This window comes from Callorhinchus milii, unplaced genomic scaffold (genome assembly GCF_018977255.1).
Source record: "Callorhinchus milii isolate IMCB2004 unplaced genomic scaffold, IMCB_Cmil_1.0 Scaffold16, whole genome shotgun sequence".
Classification (NCBI taxonomy): Eukaryota; Metazoa; Chordata; class Chondrichthyes; order Chimaeriformes; family Callorhinchidae; genus Callorhinchus; species Callorhinchus milii.
This window is the reverse complement of record NW_024704757.1, coordinates 12,722,429-12,737,938: the sequence shown is the minus strand read 5'-3', so window position 1 is coordinate 12,737,938 and position 15,510 is coordinate 12,722,429. Positions and strand designations below refer to the sequence as shown.

General features: G+C 40.7%; 1 protein-coding gene across 4 annotated transcripts in view; it reads right to left on the bottom strand.

Annotated features, from left to right (window-relative positions):
• Positions 1 to 65: 65 nt before the first annotated feature.
• Positions 66 to 15,510, bottom strand: part of tmc5 (transmembrane channel like 5) — a 43,931-nt gene continuing 28,486 nt past the window's right edge. The window contains exons 16-27 of one of the 4 annotated variants that reach the window (XM_042341140.1): positions 13,135 to 13,210; positions 12,785 to 12,882; positions 11,293 to 11,388; positions 11,077 to 11,152; positions 9,990 to 10,123; positions 9,537 to 9,713; positions 8,797 to 8,875; positions 8,305 to 8,400; positions 4,376 to 4,430; positions 3,688 to 3,735; positions 2,089 to 2,163; positions 66 to 1,192 (exon numbers count right to left, since the gene is read on the bottom strand). In XM_042341140.1, coding sequence (XP_042197074.1) covers positions 1,086 to 1,192; positions 2,089 to 2,163; positions 3,688 to 3,735; positions 4,376 to 4,430; positions 8,305 to 8,400; positions 8,797 to 8,875; positions 9,537 to 9,713; positions 9,990 to 10,123; positions 11,077 to 11,152; positions 11,293 to 11,388; positions 12,785 to 12,882; positions 13,135 to 13,210 — 1,117 coding nt within the window. In that variant the 3' untranslated portion in view covers positions 66 to 1,085. Of the gene's footprint in view, positions 1,193 to 2,088; positions 2,164 to 3,687; positions 3,736 to 4,375; positions 4,431 to 5,444; positions 5,562 to 6,946; positions 7,262 to 8,304; positions 8,401 to 8,796; positions 8,876 to 9,536; positions 9,714 to 9,989; positions 10,124 to 11,076; positions 11,153 to 11,292; positions 11,389 to 12,784; positions 12,883 to 13,134; positions 13,211 to 15,510 lie in introns of those variants that run through there. The other 3 variants (XM_007893741.2, XR_487903.2, XR_487904.2) reach the window with 3 other exon arrangements.

The window sequence follows — 15,510 nt, the reverse complement described above, 5'->3', positions numbered from 1 at the left end:
ACTCAGTAAAGTATCCAGTTTTGCTGCTTACTCCTTATGAATGACTTTGTAGTTGCAGAATAAATAATCCATGGGTCTGTGACTAGGAGCCTAGTTCTGTTTACAATCCACTGATGAAGGCAGGGAAAATACTATCATTGCATAAGAGCAAGTAGTTTGCTGGGGAAAATTACTGTAACTGGTGCTTAATTGGTTATTTACCAGAATAAGGATTGAAGGGATTCTCTTCAACTGCTTTTGTATTAGGTTTCTCGATAAAGGCAATGTCAATTTCTTTAAATTATTTACAGAGAATATTGTATGTTTTAGTAAACTTATTGCGTTACTCTTAACCGAGAAGACTTACAAGCAGAATGTGCAATTGAGAAGATTCTGATTCAATAAAGATGAAGCCAGTAATGTATTTTATTGTTTAAGTCATTAATTGCTAAGATTACTATCCTGCTAGTTAAATATGTACCAAACTTATTTTTGTTGAATGTGATTGAGATGCCAGTGATAACAGTGTATTTGTGCTTTGATGATGAACATCTTTTGTATATTGTACAATCTGCAAACAGCCATTCTATATATTTCAGCAAATAAGTCTGGAATGACTAAGAATGTTTGATTTAAATAGCTGTAACAAGACAGACTGGCCACGGTGCAGAATTCAACAGCCCTCTGAATAACATTTGCAACTCCATTCACGGTGTGCAGTATGGAAATCTGTGTAAAACCGCTAAAACTTTACCGAATGGAGATTAATGACAAGTTTCCTGTTCAGAAATTTCAAAGATTTTTATTCAAGCAATTTTACATGTTATCTTTGAAATGTTATTTTGTTAAAATAAATTTAAATAATCTCTTTAGGAATAAACAATCTGAGACATTGCATTATAATTACATTAGGTACAAAATAGACACACTTCGTCTGAGTCTAATTCTGGTTTCTAACATCATTCAGGCATTAATTCGGAGTAGGAGAAAGGTTTTCAAATGGGATAAAAATGTATTTGCATTATTTGTTATTGAAACCAGCAGACAACTTGAAAACAACGAAGGGGAAAATCTTGTGACATTCAGATGCTCATATACGAGAGTGGTTAATAGTCCATGTCCATTTCCTCTTCTGCTTGTTGCCTGGCAGATAAGACCAGTGCAAGAGCATTAGGAGCCCCATTTCTTACACCTGAGTGATTTTGTGGTTGTTCTGTAAGAGAGGAAAACAAGCTAAAGTCACTCACTGAGAGATAAAAATGATCATGGTTTGCAAACCACTTATTGTGTGAGAGCAGCCTAAAGTGGCACTCTATTCCCTGCCTGCACCATGACTACTTCAACCACAAACTATTTGGATGGTTAGATAAGCCAGGCCTCTTCAGCCTTGAAAAGAGATGTCCCAGAGAGAATCATTATAGGGTACACAGGTCACCTGAGATTGGGGTTGAGAAAGTAAAACTGGAATAATACGTTCAGATACATCAAGGCAGCAGAACAAGAGAGCCCAGGGCAATTTCAGGACAGACACCAGGAAGTATTTATTTACAAGAGGGTAATTAATGATGGGAACAGGTAGCTGTGAAGGGTAGCTGAGGTCAGCACACTTGATTAATTTGAGAAACAGTTTGGTGCTGTGATAGGTGGACGATAGGGTGAAAGGATAAAATAAAATGGCCAAAGGGCCTTCTGCATTCCAACGTTTCTTGTGATGTCTGCACGAATAGTCTGACATGTCACAACTGCAACCTTTGTCTATGGTGAAGTAGAAAGTCTCAAGACGCCTCTCTCCTTTTCATGCTTGGTATCTATGTGTCACACCACAGAGTTTTGTTGAATTCATGTCTTCAATTCAGATTTTTAATTCATATTAGAACTGGAGACGAGACATTTTAAAATAATGTATAAAGCCACTGTTACCAATAATTACAAATGCAGAAAGCTCCTATTCTCACTGATCTAGGCTGTAAACTCAAAATAAATAAACTTGTCCTACTGTAAGTTGTAATAATTCAGTCGTACCAGTTACAAATAAGCTGTGCTCCGTAGTTTTGTTATAAAGAAATGAATTTGTTCGGGGGTTACGTTATTAAAACGAATATGAATTACCTCGGTCCATTTCAAAATCATTGATCATATCCAACTCTTCACTGTAATCGCTGATGGTAGAGTTTCCATGAGATACTGTGGGAGCAAAGTCGATGTCAATGTATTTTGAAACGCTAGAGAACAAAGGGCAAAGTAGAAAAGTTTTTGATGCAAGATGCTGCTCCCCCTGTCACTGACTGCTTTCAACCACGGGCTAAAAGCTTTGGGAAATAATACCAATTGTGCCCCAAGGAGCAGTGACCTGCCGTGTAACTAATGGACACTTCACCTTCGTGCGGCCAGTGCTGACGGTTCTGATGGCAAAGCATGCGCAGCTAACGACTCTACCTCTGGTGCTGTTCGTTGCTTCCAAGAGGTTTTGCAGTTTAGCTGCTGACCGTGAGGTTGGGATTAAAACAGGGATTAGCGTTTGGCGGATTTGGGAGTGCGTCCACAGGTTTAGAGGTCAGTAGCTCCAGGCTGCATTACACTAAACATTCCCCCCACACAGAGCGCTATCGCTGTATTCTTTCTCCTGATAGTGGTGCATTAAGTTTGAACACAAGTATCAGAACAGTGTGTTTTTTCTGTGGAAAAAAAAAGGAGACAAAATAAACTGAGTAAAAAAAAACTCAAGAAGTCTTCTTGGGTCCTAATGAGTGAAAGAGAAATCAATGAAAACGCGAATTTGAAATAAAAACAAGAAACACTATTGAATCAGCACTCGACAGAGAAAGTAAATTAGCATTGCAGGCGTGTCGCTTTGTGTTCTGATGAAGCGTTTCATCTGAAACATTAACCTTTAATGAAAGAGAGTCGCTTCCTTTGAAAAGCAGAAAGCAACATCAGTGGAGGCACAACCCTGATGATAATGTAGGGGCGAAGATGTAGGAATTAAGGGGGTTTCAACCAGCTGAGAAAAATGGCACCACGTTGGTCAAATGATGAAATCCATTCTTAAAAAGTCAACTTAGAGGGAAAGAAAAAAGAATCATATTCTTTTTACCTCCTCTGCTTTCCACATTAATATCATTCAACAGCTGGATTGTGTAAGGTGTTAATGAACCACCATTCCTTACATAAATAATGCAGTATTTACTTCCCCACGTACATGTTAGTGTAAATATTTTGTATAAGGGAAATGCACCAAACAGATAACACAGCAAACGCAGTGCAGCTCCTCAAAATAGCAGATTCCAAACCCAACAACGATTCAGTTAGGAAATGTTCACTCAAAGCAAGTTAATGTTACCAAACCTGTGAGTACTGCAAGATTTTTTCTATCATTCAAAATACATCTGCAAAATTTACATTTTTCTTAAGTTTCTAATATTGTTTTGAATTTAAAGGAATACAAAGATTCTTAAAATGCAACTTCCTGCTTTGTCAACATAATTCGAACTATCTCAATTCTCCACCGAATCTTTATTTTATGTTGCAGTCCTCCGAAGTTCAGGCATTTGCAACCGCCAAATAATTATTGATTTGATATATATACATATAAAACACAAGCAACACTCGTTAGATCAGTCATTTGATCTCAGATTAATAGTTGGAAACAGAAATTGGAAAATCTGGGATGTTTCTTCATGATCAAGCCACCTATTGAAAATTGAATACCTGGATGTATTTTGTTACTCCTCTTGAAGTCACTGAAGGCTCTCTGCTCTTTAAAGTTTGAAGAAACAGAGCTGTTAAGCTCGATGCAGAAGCACTTGCATCATTTTGAAAACATAAGTGAACAACGTTCTCGTGAATATGGAGCGGGCAGGATATACTTGCGTCCCCTCTGCATTGGAAATGCTACAATTGGGCATTGTACCCTTGGTTTTACTTACACTACCTTACACGAAGAGTCCTATAGAAATGCAGGTTGTTGTTGTTGATATCAATATCGCATTTTAGGCCCCAGTATTGCTCTTCGGCTCTGTACATTTCTCTCTCATTTGTCATTGGTAGTGTTTACCTGGCTACTGGGAACAACTGAACAATCTATTTTCACCATTTACTGATGAAACCACACGACCAGATTCCTGCCACTCGCATGACTATAACTGGTGTTTTCCATTTTCAGATGTATCACATCATACAGGCCGGTGGAAGCACTGTCAAGGGTACAACGCGCTGATTCTAAATGTGTATTACACAACAACTGGAATCCAAACTGCACCAGGTTTGCAAATCTTAGCCGGCAAACCTTGACCCCTGACAGACTCTCGTATTGCGTTGCTGAGAAACTGCTACTTGTAGAAGTCATACTCCTCGAAGTTATAAAAGGACAGAGCGTATTTTTTTTATTGATACTTACTGCGCCTGTGGTAGGCTGACCTTCCTGGTGCTCCATAATGTGATGACGAAGGAGGCTAATAAAGCAATAAAAAATTATAAATGACAAAAATCATTCAATTGTTGAAGAAACATTTGTTTTTGATCTCTGCAAAGCATTGAATATGAATTTCAATAGTTGCTGTCTGTCTGTCTGTCTGTCTGTCTCTCTCCATTTATCTATGTCTGTCTATCGTTTTTTNAACTGCTCAACTTTCACAAAAGAAGAAAAACGAGGTATTTATGGGGAAAATTGTTAAAAATTGACTTTAAAATGGGCTTTTGTCACTTTGAAACAAAATGAGAAGTGGTGAAAAAATAGCTCCACGTCTGCATTACAATGAAAATAGAATGAACACGGTAAGATCTTGCATAATATAAAAGTGGCGTTGATATGTTCTCGCTATCTTTCTTTGTCTTCACTCTCTCTCCTCTTTTCTCTTTTACTTCTCTCACTTATTCCATCTTCTATCTTCCTCCCTGTCCTTCGCTTTTTCGTTCCGGATACATCAAAAGCAAGCAAAAGAATGTTAGGAAGGCAAAGTATCTCAAAATCAATATGGTCGTAGCAGAAACAGCAGGTACAGGAGGTTTTAATGTGTAAAACTCAACGAGGGACGACAGATAGAAATTGAAAAGCATGTGCATATTTTCCTTAATAGAAATTGGGAGTAATGAGCAGATTAGTTTCGATACTGTCTGATCGTAGTTAGGCACTTCTAGAGTTTTGCTGAGGTCTGACAAAGCACTTTAACATTGACAAGGCTGTCGTTAATTGCATCAAATGTAATCTGTTGCCTGTAGCTTTGTGGTTGAAGCAAGCGAGAGAAACTGGGATTAGGGTAATGAATAGAATAGTTTCTATCCTGTCTAATCAGAGGTAGGCACTTCTAGATCATTTTAACAATGACGAGAGAGATATTCTCGAGCTACTGAGCTCCCATTTTCAGTCTGCGGAATTGAAACAATGGCTTGTGACATTTTGCAAACAGTCACCCAAATGATAAGGTGAGCCTTTCTCCTGTTGCAAATAAAGCTTTGTTTTTCCCCACCTTCAAATCAATGCGCATCAATCTTTCATCAAATTATTCATCAGGGAAAGAGCCCGCAGGTAGCATCGAAACATAGGAAAATACAGGAATGGAGAATAATCATTGAGGTGCCTCTGGCTGTTGACAAAAAAAAAGCTAGTTTCAATTCCAAACAAAGGATAGTTACAAACACAGTTGAAACAGAAACCTAAGCTTTATATTTAAAGTTATAGTGTTTTTATTGACAAGCTTACAAAAAANGGGGTGTACAGATTGGACAGGCCAGAGATTATAAAGAAGGACATTAGAAATGAAAAGAATACTCAGGGTAAGTAACCTCTTGAATTCCTTCAAATAGCAGAAGAAGAGTTCTGAGGGATGTGAAGGGAACAATCGAGAATAGAATTGTTTTGGCTGTGTGTTGATTACGTGCAGAATGAGACTGAAACAAAGCAAAGCTGCCGCCAAAGAGGCATTGAGTAGCAATGGTGAACCAGTGACTCTGTTCACACATACAGACGTACAATACCTCTTCACATTCTACAACCATGAATGTTACTTGTCCACAGGCTTGTAATTTCACATCCCTGAAACTATAGGGTAAAAATCCCACCTTGGGCTGGATTTAATCTAACTCAGCATTTCGGAGCATCCAGAATTCTTATATAGAACGATACCGCATGGAACCAGGGCATTCGACCCAGCTAGTCTATGCTGGTAAGGATTTTTTTTAGTATTTGGCAAATTCTTAAATACGCCTTAAATTTTCAGAGAGTTTGCTTCTCTGAGAATTCTTTTACAGTCAACAGACAAGCAGCTTTGAAGTTGAGATTGTGTCCAAAATTTTGGACACTCTGGAACCCTACGTTAGTAAGAATAGAGTAATGTACCCAGGTGGGATTGTACAACGAAGGTCCATGTGGCGTCCGGAATTCAATCGGAAGTTCTTATAATTTAGTCAGAATATCTCACCTGTAGACGGTGCTATTTTCACTCCTTCGAAATGGGAATGAACCCTTTACAATCATGAAAGACCTGTCAAAAGTCCCTTTTTTTTTTGAGTGGGGGGGAATTGGAGCTATCCACTAGAGGTATTCATAACATATAGGTGCACAGATTAGTTTGATACTTTCTTTTTATCGTACATATGATAAGACAAATTCATCAGCTGCCATAATTTCCTTAATTCAACACATTGTAAGTTATTTTTCCCCCCACCTCCTCACGTCGCCCCTGGACCTACTCCCATTCGTGAACCGAGGGCAAGCAGGTCTGTTCCTGGCCATTTGCATCGTTTGCTCAGAGCAGGACATTAGGAGGCACACAAGAGAGTGATAGGGTTAACCTATCCTCCCGTTCTCCCCACCCACCCCACCCCCTCTCCTGCTGGGGAGATGTCGTACTTTCATATGACACCTCCCCAGGTGCTAGACCAAAAAGGCCTGCCCACCCACCCACACCCAAACACACACACACACACACGCGCCTCCCACATGTTGATTTGCAACATGCCACTCACTCACATTGTGGTGCCAAGGATCAGCCCGACTCCAGGTACAACACACCCTTGAGCTCAAAGATGACACCAAATGACGAAAGATAATTGATGGAAAAACAGTGATCAAGTGAGACAGTGAAAGCAGTTCAAGTCTTGCGAGGGGTAGTTCATTGAGATGACTGTGTCATGAAATTGATTTCAAAAGCCTGATGAAAAACTTGCTGAGAGAGGGAATAGCCTGATCTTCCGTATATGAAGAGCTGTAGAAATTTTCAGAGCAGAAATGCGAAGAGATAATGTCTTATGGTGGAACATTTTCTGCTGTTAGTTGTCCAAGGTTCTATAAAAGAGGAAACTGCCATATTCAGTACAAACAGCAAACCAAATGAATGTGTTCCTAATAAAGATACTACCTAAAAAANTACAGTCTGAACACCTCCAACAATGCAGCACCCAATGACGGATTGTTGGAGGGGTTGTCCTTTGGGTGAGACGTTAAACTAAGGCCCTGTCTGTCTGTTCATGTGGTCGTTTTAACATCCTGTGGCGCTATTCAACAAGAGAAGGGAGTTTTTCCCAGTATCTTGGCCAACAATCCTCCAAATAAAAATTGGTAATTCACTTCATGACTGTTTGTGGGACACTGCTGTGCATACAAACTGGTTGCTGTTTGCCTCCACAAAACACAGTCACTGTACTTTACAGTATATCCTCTGAAGCACTTTGGGACATCCTCCCTTTTGTGAAAGGAGCTGTACCAAATGCAAGGATTCTTATTATAGTTACATAGAAGTAAATTAGTAAAATAATAACTCGCTTTTGATAGGTTGCCTTAACATACTGAAATATTTCAAAGAGCTTTACAAAAAAATACCTCGTTACTATTTTCTACGTTCAAAATTGATTATACTTTACAAGAAATTAGATATTTTGCTGGTTGGACTCAATAGGTCAGTCTCCCGATGGCTCAATGAGTTTTATCCAATGGACAACTGAACCATATGAACCAGGAAAAGGCCAAGGTTCGATCTTTGGTTCGTGCTGAGTTAGCTGATCTCAGCTGGGGTGGCACACGGGGCCCAGTGCCCTTGGACTAGGAAGGAGAAAATCAAGCAGCATTTACACCTCTGATGGATATCCAGTGGCTCCTGACTGTTAGTTGAGGACATAATTGGCCTTGGCTGCAAAGGCTTACACAAGAGAATCTACCTCGTTGCTAGCATCTGACACCTGTGGAATCATATCCTAGCAGGAAACAAAGGACTCAAAGGCAAGGAGGAGAGGAACAGAACAGGAGGAGGGAAGGTGGAAAAATTTGTGAAGAAAAAAAAAACCACTCAATCACTGAGTTTGTAGGGTTAACAGGTGTATGTGTTTACCAACCTCAGGGCTTGATTTCCGTGGTTCAATCTCACTCTCTTCCTTGCTGGTTTGTAATGCACTGAGCTTACCCAGCAGAAATGCTTTGTCTTTTCCTTCCTACGAGTGAAAGTACATTTTAATCCGTAAAATTAGCTTTTAGGTTTTGTACATCGTCCACACAAGTCATATTTTAACAGCCGTCTCATCGCGTTTGGCATGAGACTGCTGTTTCTTTCCAAAATGGAACATTTTCCCCCAAAATCTAAGTGCAATTTTGATAATCTTTGCACTGTTATCCAGAATGGGATCAAACCATTAGTGAGTCAGATTTAGCCCTTGATGATCCTATGGTAATTGCCTGATCGGGAGGTGATATTCCGCATGTGTTTAAAGCAGAACTTGCCAAAAGGGGTCACCAACTTGACCGCTAATGAAAGCAGCAATAAAATGAGAATCAACAGAAAGAACCACAAATACTGTGAGGAAATGAGGCCCTCTGCATCTCACACTTACATGAGCAATTTGCTCCTGTAGGAGTCCCACCATCACTCTCCGTCCGTCTATAATTTGTAAGTACAGATAGATCGCAGCACTATTTAAAAGAGAGGAAGGAAAGAGAGTTGAATTGAAGACATTCCGTGACACCAATGGCCAAAATAAATGCCAATCTCTGGGGATTGTGCTCGCGATGTGAAAACGGGCAGGAACTAAAATGATGTCCGGAGCAGTTGGGAAATGTCACTCTTCCACTGCTGTCCCGAGACGTTCAGAATATTTCAGCCTGCACTAATAATAATAATCCTTGCATTTGATATAGCGCCTTATCATGTCTTTGAGACCACTCAAATCCCTTCAGAGAATATACCGTAAAGTGAATTGACTGTATGTTTTGTGGGCGAAACTCGGCAGCCAATTGCGCACAGCAATGTCCCACAAACGTGGATTGAGTGACCAAATTATTATTTTTTTTGGAAGGGATTGTTACCTCTGGAAAAGCAATCTGCCAATCGACTAAAAACCGGGTTCCTACTTACTGCTAGGTAAACAGAAGTGTGTGGAGTAACGAAACATGCCCAACGTTTCGCACTGCAAAACTTGGGAATTGAATGCAGGTTCTCTCACTTGCGAGGCAAGAGCTCTAACCAATATGCTACAGTGCTCCACAACATAATGTGGCACTTGTTAAAATTAATCTTTCGATTGTGATTGTCACCGGGTTAATGCGTTCTACGAAATACGTGGGCAATACTTACAGCACCATCGTTGACAGGAGGAAGAAGAACAATGAATTCTCTAACAAATTTTTGTATATCCATACAAACCACGTGAGTTCAGAATAATTTTCTTCTAGTCGGTCAATAAAGCTGGAAATTGATTCATAGGGTGCGCGCACTCCTCTAAAGGGCCCACAGGTCTCAGAAGATTTTTTTCTGTTGAAAAAGAAATATGAATATACAGAAAATGAATAACATGACAAATACGGAATCTACAGCTTGAAATAGTATTGATCAGTGGAGATAAGTGCATGTGTTTGTTGAATGATACAAGGATTTGACAAGTAGTGATTCTGAGTCTTTAACCTTGAATTTGTCTTATAATTAATAACCCTGAGAAACATTCTTATTACTTTCCAAATGAAAGACATGGGCACAAGTCAATAATGCCAGGTCTGTGGCACTAGATTTTAAAAATTCTGGAGCTCTTACTTCCACACAACTATTCCCAACAAGGTAAGGACACCAACGAAACCAGGAAAGAGCAGCAGGAAGATAAAGATTGTTGTCATGTGGGAAGCTCGCCACACCTTGCGAGGAGGCTGGCAGTTCATCATTAGACTAACCTAAACACAAATTCACAGGGATTAATTAGCATCTCTCTGTAAAACAACAAAGGCTTATTAGGGTTATGGATTGAGATTGTGGACAAATTATAATAATAATAATCTTTGCATTTGATATTGCGCTTTTCACATTTTTTTAGATGTCTCAAAGCACTTCACAGAATATACGGTCAACAACAACAACAAGATTCCATTTATTTACTGTGAAGTGAATTGGTTGCATATTTGTGGGCGAAACGCGGATCCAATTGCACACAGCAGCGTACCACAAACAGTCGTGGATTGAAGTGAGCAGTGTATTATTGGTTTTTTTTCTTCTTGAGGGATTATTATCAGGTATGTGGAGTCAGGAAACTTGCTCAAGGTTTTGGACTGCCAGGAATCGAACCCAGGTCACTCACTTGCAAGGCGAGTGCTCTAACCACTGAGCTACAGGACCTACACTAAACGATACATTAGAAAATATTAGAATATACAGCACAGAAACAGGCCATTCAGCCCAACTGGTCTATGCCAGTGTTTATGCTCCACATGAGCCTCCTCCTGCTCTTCCTCAACTAAGCCTTCAAGCATAACCTTCAATTCCTTTCTCCCTCATGTACCCATTTAGCTTTCCCTTAAATACATCTATGCTATTTGCCTCAACAACTCCTTGTGGTAGCAAGTTCCACATTCCCACTACTCTCTGTGTGAAGAAATTTCTTCCCTATTTGACCTATTTGTGACTATTTTATATTGATGGCGCAATATTGATGGCCCAACAAATTACTGTTGTATTTAATACGCAGAGGCTTTCTTCTGTGTTGAAAATATACTCTGATCTTAAATCGGACATAAATATCTGCAGTGTACTGCAAAACTGGTAAAGCACTGTTATTTATAATCTTTAACCAGTCAGTAAACATTGCAGTTAAATAGCATTACATATATTTGTAACCGAATGGTTGTCTTACCTTTTTAACGTGAAATATTACAAAGAACTTGATGACCTGTATTGCTGGTAAGAGAGGTGCAAAAAACATTCCAATCCTAAAAGGTGTTTCAAACGGAAAAAAAAGAAGCATTTTAAGCAAGCATGCCTTTTGAAAGCAAAATAATGAAACATTTACAGGCAAAAGATACGAAAAATATTTCTTCCATTTGATAAGGTATCGTTTAAGGCCGCTTACCATGCCAGAATTTGCGCATAGATTAAACCCAGCACATTCCTTGCAATGTCAAATTCTGGAACGCCAAGTCTTTTGCAGCAATGAGTCCCCATGACACTGAAAAACATTTGTAAAAATCATCGCATTTCTGATACATAGAGTACAAAATCTGTACTAATAGGATATGGAACAATGTGGATAATGGGTCTTTCATTCCATCCCCGAGACTTTGTTTTTAAAAAAATCTATCTCAAGGCTTTCTCTCTAACTTTCTCATTCTTTTCTCTGTCTCTCTCACTCTCTCTTTCTTTGACGCTGTGATTTTCTCTTTCCGTCTCTAAACCTACAGCATATCTGCGCTAAATTGCCAAATGAACGACTACCTTTTGCTACCTGTTCACTGTCCCACTTGTGAAAATCATGAACTCTCACGCTTGCTCGCAATAAAGAATTTGTGTTTGGCCTCATCACGGCTCTGCCTCACTAAGCAGATGTGTGGATTGGTGGCATTGCACGGGAATTCTAAATTCAGGTATAATTGGTTTTGTAGATGGAGATACGCAAAGCAACAGTATCTCAGTGTCAATAAGTAGCGAAATGCTTGCATGAAATGGTTCCGAATTAATCAGCCAAGTGGATTTACCCGCAGGTTTGGATTCAGAATAACATGGTGCTGATATGTGAACTTAAATGAGAAAACATTTAAACAGCCACGTCTGTGATGTTCGTAGGTAAAGCTACCTTATCATGCCAGGAAGGTAATCAGCTTGTTGCACAGAGCTTCCTTCCTCTTTCCTCAGCCCTATTTTTTTGTTTAGATTATGAAAGAAATTGATATCGTTTATGAGGATCAACCACCTCTGAGTCAAGAGGGTTGTGGGTTCAAGCCCCATTGAGACTGAACTCATATAATCTAGGCTGATGCTCAGGTGATGTTGGGGGTGCCTTCGATCAGATGACATGTTAAAGTAAGGTCCTGTTTGCCTGTTCATGCAGACGTTAAGGATCCCATGGCATTATTCGAAAACAGAAGGGAGTTTCTCCCAGTGTTTTGGCCAACAGTCTGCCAAATAAAATTGGTCACTCACTCACTTCATGGCTATTTGAGGGACAGTACTGTGCGTGAACTGAAAGGATTATTACTGTATCAAATGATAGGATTATTTTTTTCTGAGAAACTGATTCTTTGAATAAACAGATCCCGGGCCCAGACCATGGATGCCATTGATCCAGGATATTGATTCAGTTATGACCCTATCCTGTAAAGTGACACAGAAAGGCTAGTATCTGTAGCTTCTGTGCAGTAAGGTCTGAAGAAAACAGCAATTCCGGGAAACAGAATCTGCAAAGATAGTGCCAGATGGCTTCCTGACCTGATGTCGAAGTTTGGATCCCAGAGCTATAATATTTATCTAATTACATTGCAAATGCTAAATAATGTCCTTTAATCACATCTCGTCTCAAGTCCAAAAACCTGCCTCACTTAAACCCTTGAGACTAGAGTACAGCATACCTTAGGATGAACTCTCCAAAAAAGGATCCCAAGAGTGAGAAGATAAAATCCATCACCACAAGCCTATACAGATCCTCGCCTACAAATGTTTCCCAACACTGTAACAAAACAAATAGCACATTTGCAAAACACTGAGTCCGTTTTTTACTTGAAAAGGTTTGTCAAACTAGCAGCACATAGGCAACAGGCATTTAAAGAGAAAGAACTAAAACACTGGTATTTACTCCCATAAATATGTTGCTTGACATCTGAAATGACATGGGTTAATTTATAGTCCAGTAATGAATTGGGTTTAGCAACAATTGAACGACAGCATCAGATTTGAAAAGTCAAGACTTTGTGGAACGTACCTCTAAGTGGTTAGCTACTACTTCCAACCAGTAGTAACATAAAACCACAATTATTGACATTCTCAGCATAACGTTCCTGTAAGAGAGAAGTTCTCAGATTTACTACTATACAAGCTTGTATGCTTTCCTGGCTCAGACATGAAAAGCAATGGTTTGCTAAACAATTATACACTCGTGGGACCATTTTGATGAAAAGAAAACGAAAGCTACCAAGCCACAATGTGCGTACAGCGAATGCAGCAGTCAAAACAATCAACAGCAGTCCCTCCGTGACATCTGGAAGATGATTGAGGAAACATCATCTTTCCAGCTGTTCACACTCAGGTGTAAACACATTGAGAGAGAGAGAGAAAGAGAACCAGATTGTTTGTTTGTGTCATTTACCTAGAAGAAAAAGCAGTTTGGTGATAAACCCTTCTGTGTTGTAAGTGTGCTTTAATTTACTCATCTCTTTTAAAGTCTGTGTGTGCCCATATTCAATATAAAAATATAAAAATTGATAGTATGCTTTTAGTTTTTGAATCCAAAGCTTATTTTTTTAAATTGGAAAAGGTAACTGGTGAGATCGTTGATAGGTTTCTGCCTTTAATTCCTGGAGACCGAAGAGTGATTCTCGGTGTTATACTAACTTCAACGACCAGGGCTTTCTCTGCCTCTTTGTCCTCTTCGACCGCTCTGCTGTATTCGAAACTGTCGACCATTCTACCCTCCTACACCGCCACTTCTCTCAGCTCAATCTTCACGAACCTGCCTTTGCCTGGTTCGAATCCTACCTCTCCCACCTTCTCCACTTTGTCGCCACAAATGGCTTCTCCTCCAGTCTCCACACCATCACATGTGGTGTCCCTTAAGGCCCTCTCCTTTTCAAAAACTATGTGCTCCCCTTTGGTGACATCATCCGCAGACATGGGTCAACTTCCACATGTATGCGGATGACACCCAACTCTATCTCTCTGCCTCCACCCTCGATTGCAGGACCACTGCTGTCCTCACAGACTGCCTGTGGAACATCAAATCCTGAATGAGAGCTAACTTCCTACAGTTGAATGTCAACAAGACCAAGGCCCCCCCCTGCTTGGCTCCTGTCAGCACCTCCATACCTTGGGCGCTGACAGCATCTCCCTTCATGGATGCACTCTTCATTTCATGGAGCCAATACGGAACCTTGGCACCCTGTTCGACCCTCAACTGGCCTTCATACTCCACATCTGCACCATGCCCCGCTCCGCCTTTCCCCACCTCTGCAAAATCGCTCGGCTCCACCCGTCTCACACCCCAGGCCAACGAGACCCTCATACGCACATTCATAACATCCAGGCTCAATTACACAAGCTATCTGCTTGTCGGCCTCCCCAACTCCTCCCTCCATAGGCTGCAGAGTAACCTGAACTCTGCAGCGTGTTCTCTCCCGCACCAGACTCCGTGACCCTATCACCCACATCCTCACCCAACTTCTGGCTTCCCATCACACAGAGGATACAGTGCAAGATTCTAGTCCTCACTTTCAAAGCCCTCCTTAACCTTGCTCCCCCCTATCTCTGCGACCTCCTAACCCCCTACCAACCTGTCTGCTCCCTCCGTTCAGCGTGCTCCGGTCTGCTTCACGGCCCCCACCTCGCCACCCCACCATTGGTGGGCGGATCTTCAGCCACTCTGCCCTCACCCTCTGGAACCCCATCCCGCTGTCTCTCCGTCTCGCCCCCTCCCTTGCCTCCTTCAAGACCCGTCACAAGACCCTCCTCTTCGACGGTGTCTTCAGTCACCATCCTTCCCCCTACTGCCCTCCGCCCTCCCCGATCCCCAGCTCGGGTCCGAATCACTGATTGTCCAGCACCTTGGGACATGCTCCCGACGTAAAGGAGCTATACAAATGTAATTTTTTATTTTAATTGTAAACCTGGGTTAGTTTGAGCTTGCCTGTTTGTACGTATGAAAACAGTGCATAGTGTAGAAGATGCTTGGAATGAGCAATAGCCAGAAGTAGCCGAAATTGACCAAAAAGAGGTCTCTGAGGACACTTGATGCAGATAAGACAGACAGAACCGAAAACCTGCAACAATCTGTGTACATTGCATGTGGCTGATTCAATATTTACATCCACTCTACTTTAATGAATCATGGCAGTCAATGAATGCGATACTCCTCTATTCAATGAAAAATTCAATGAGAAATCCATTGCATAAGTTGTACTTTCAGGCAGTTTCAAGCCTAGAGTTACTGCTCAGTGACTAGAAGTCACATCAGAAGTCTGGTCGATATTTCTCTTCTAAGCCTGGACACCAACGCCAATTGTACTGCTCTTACTGCTGTCAGGATGAGATTAGCTAACTCAGCACAGTTTGAGGATTGACTGTAAGTCCCACCTGAAAAACTTAT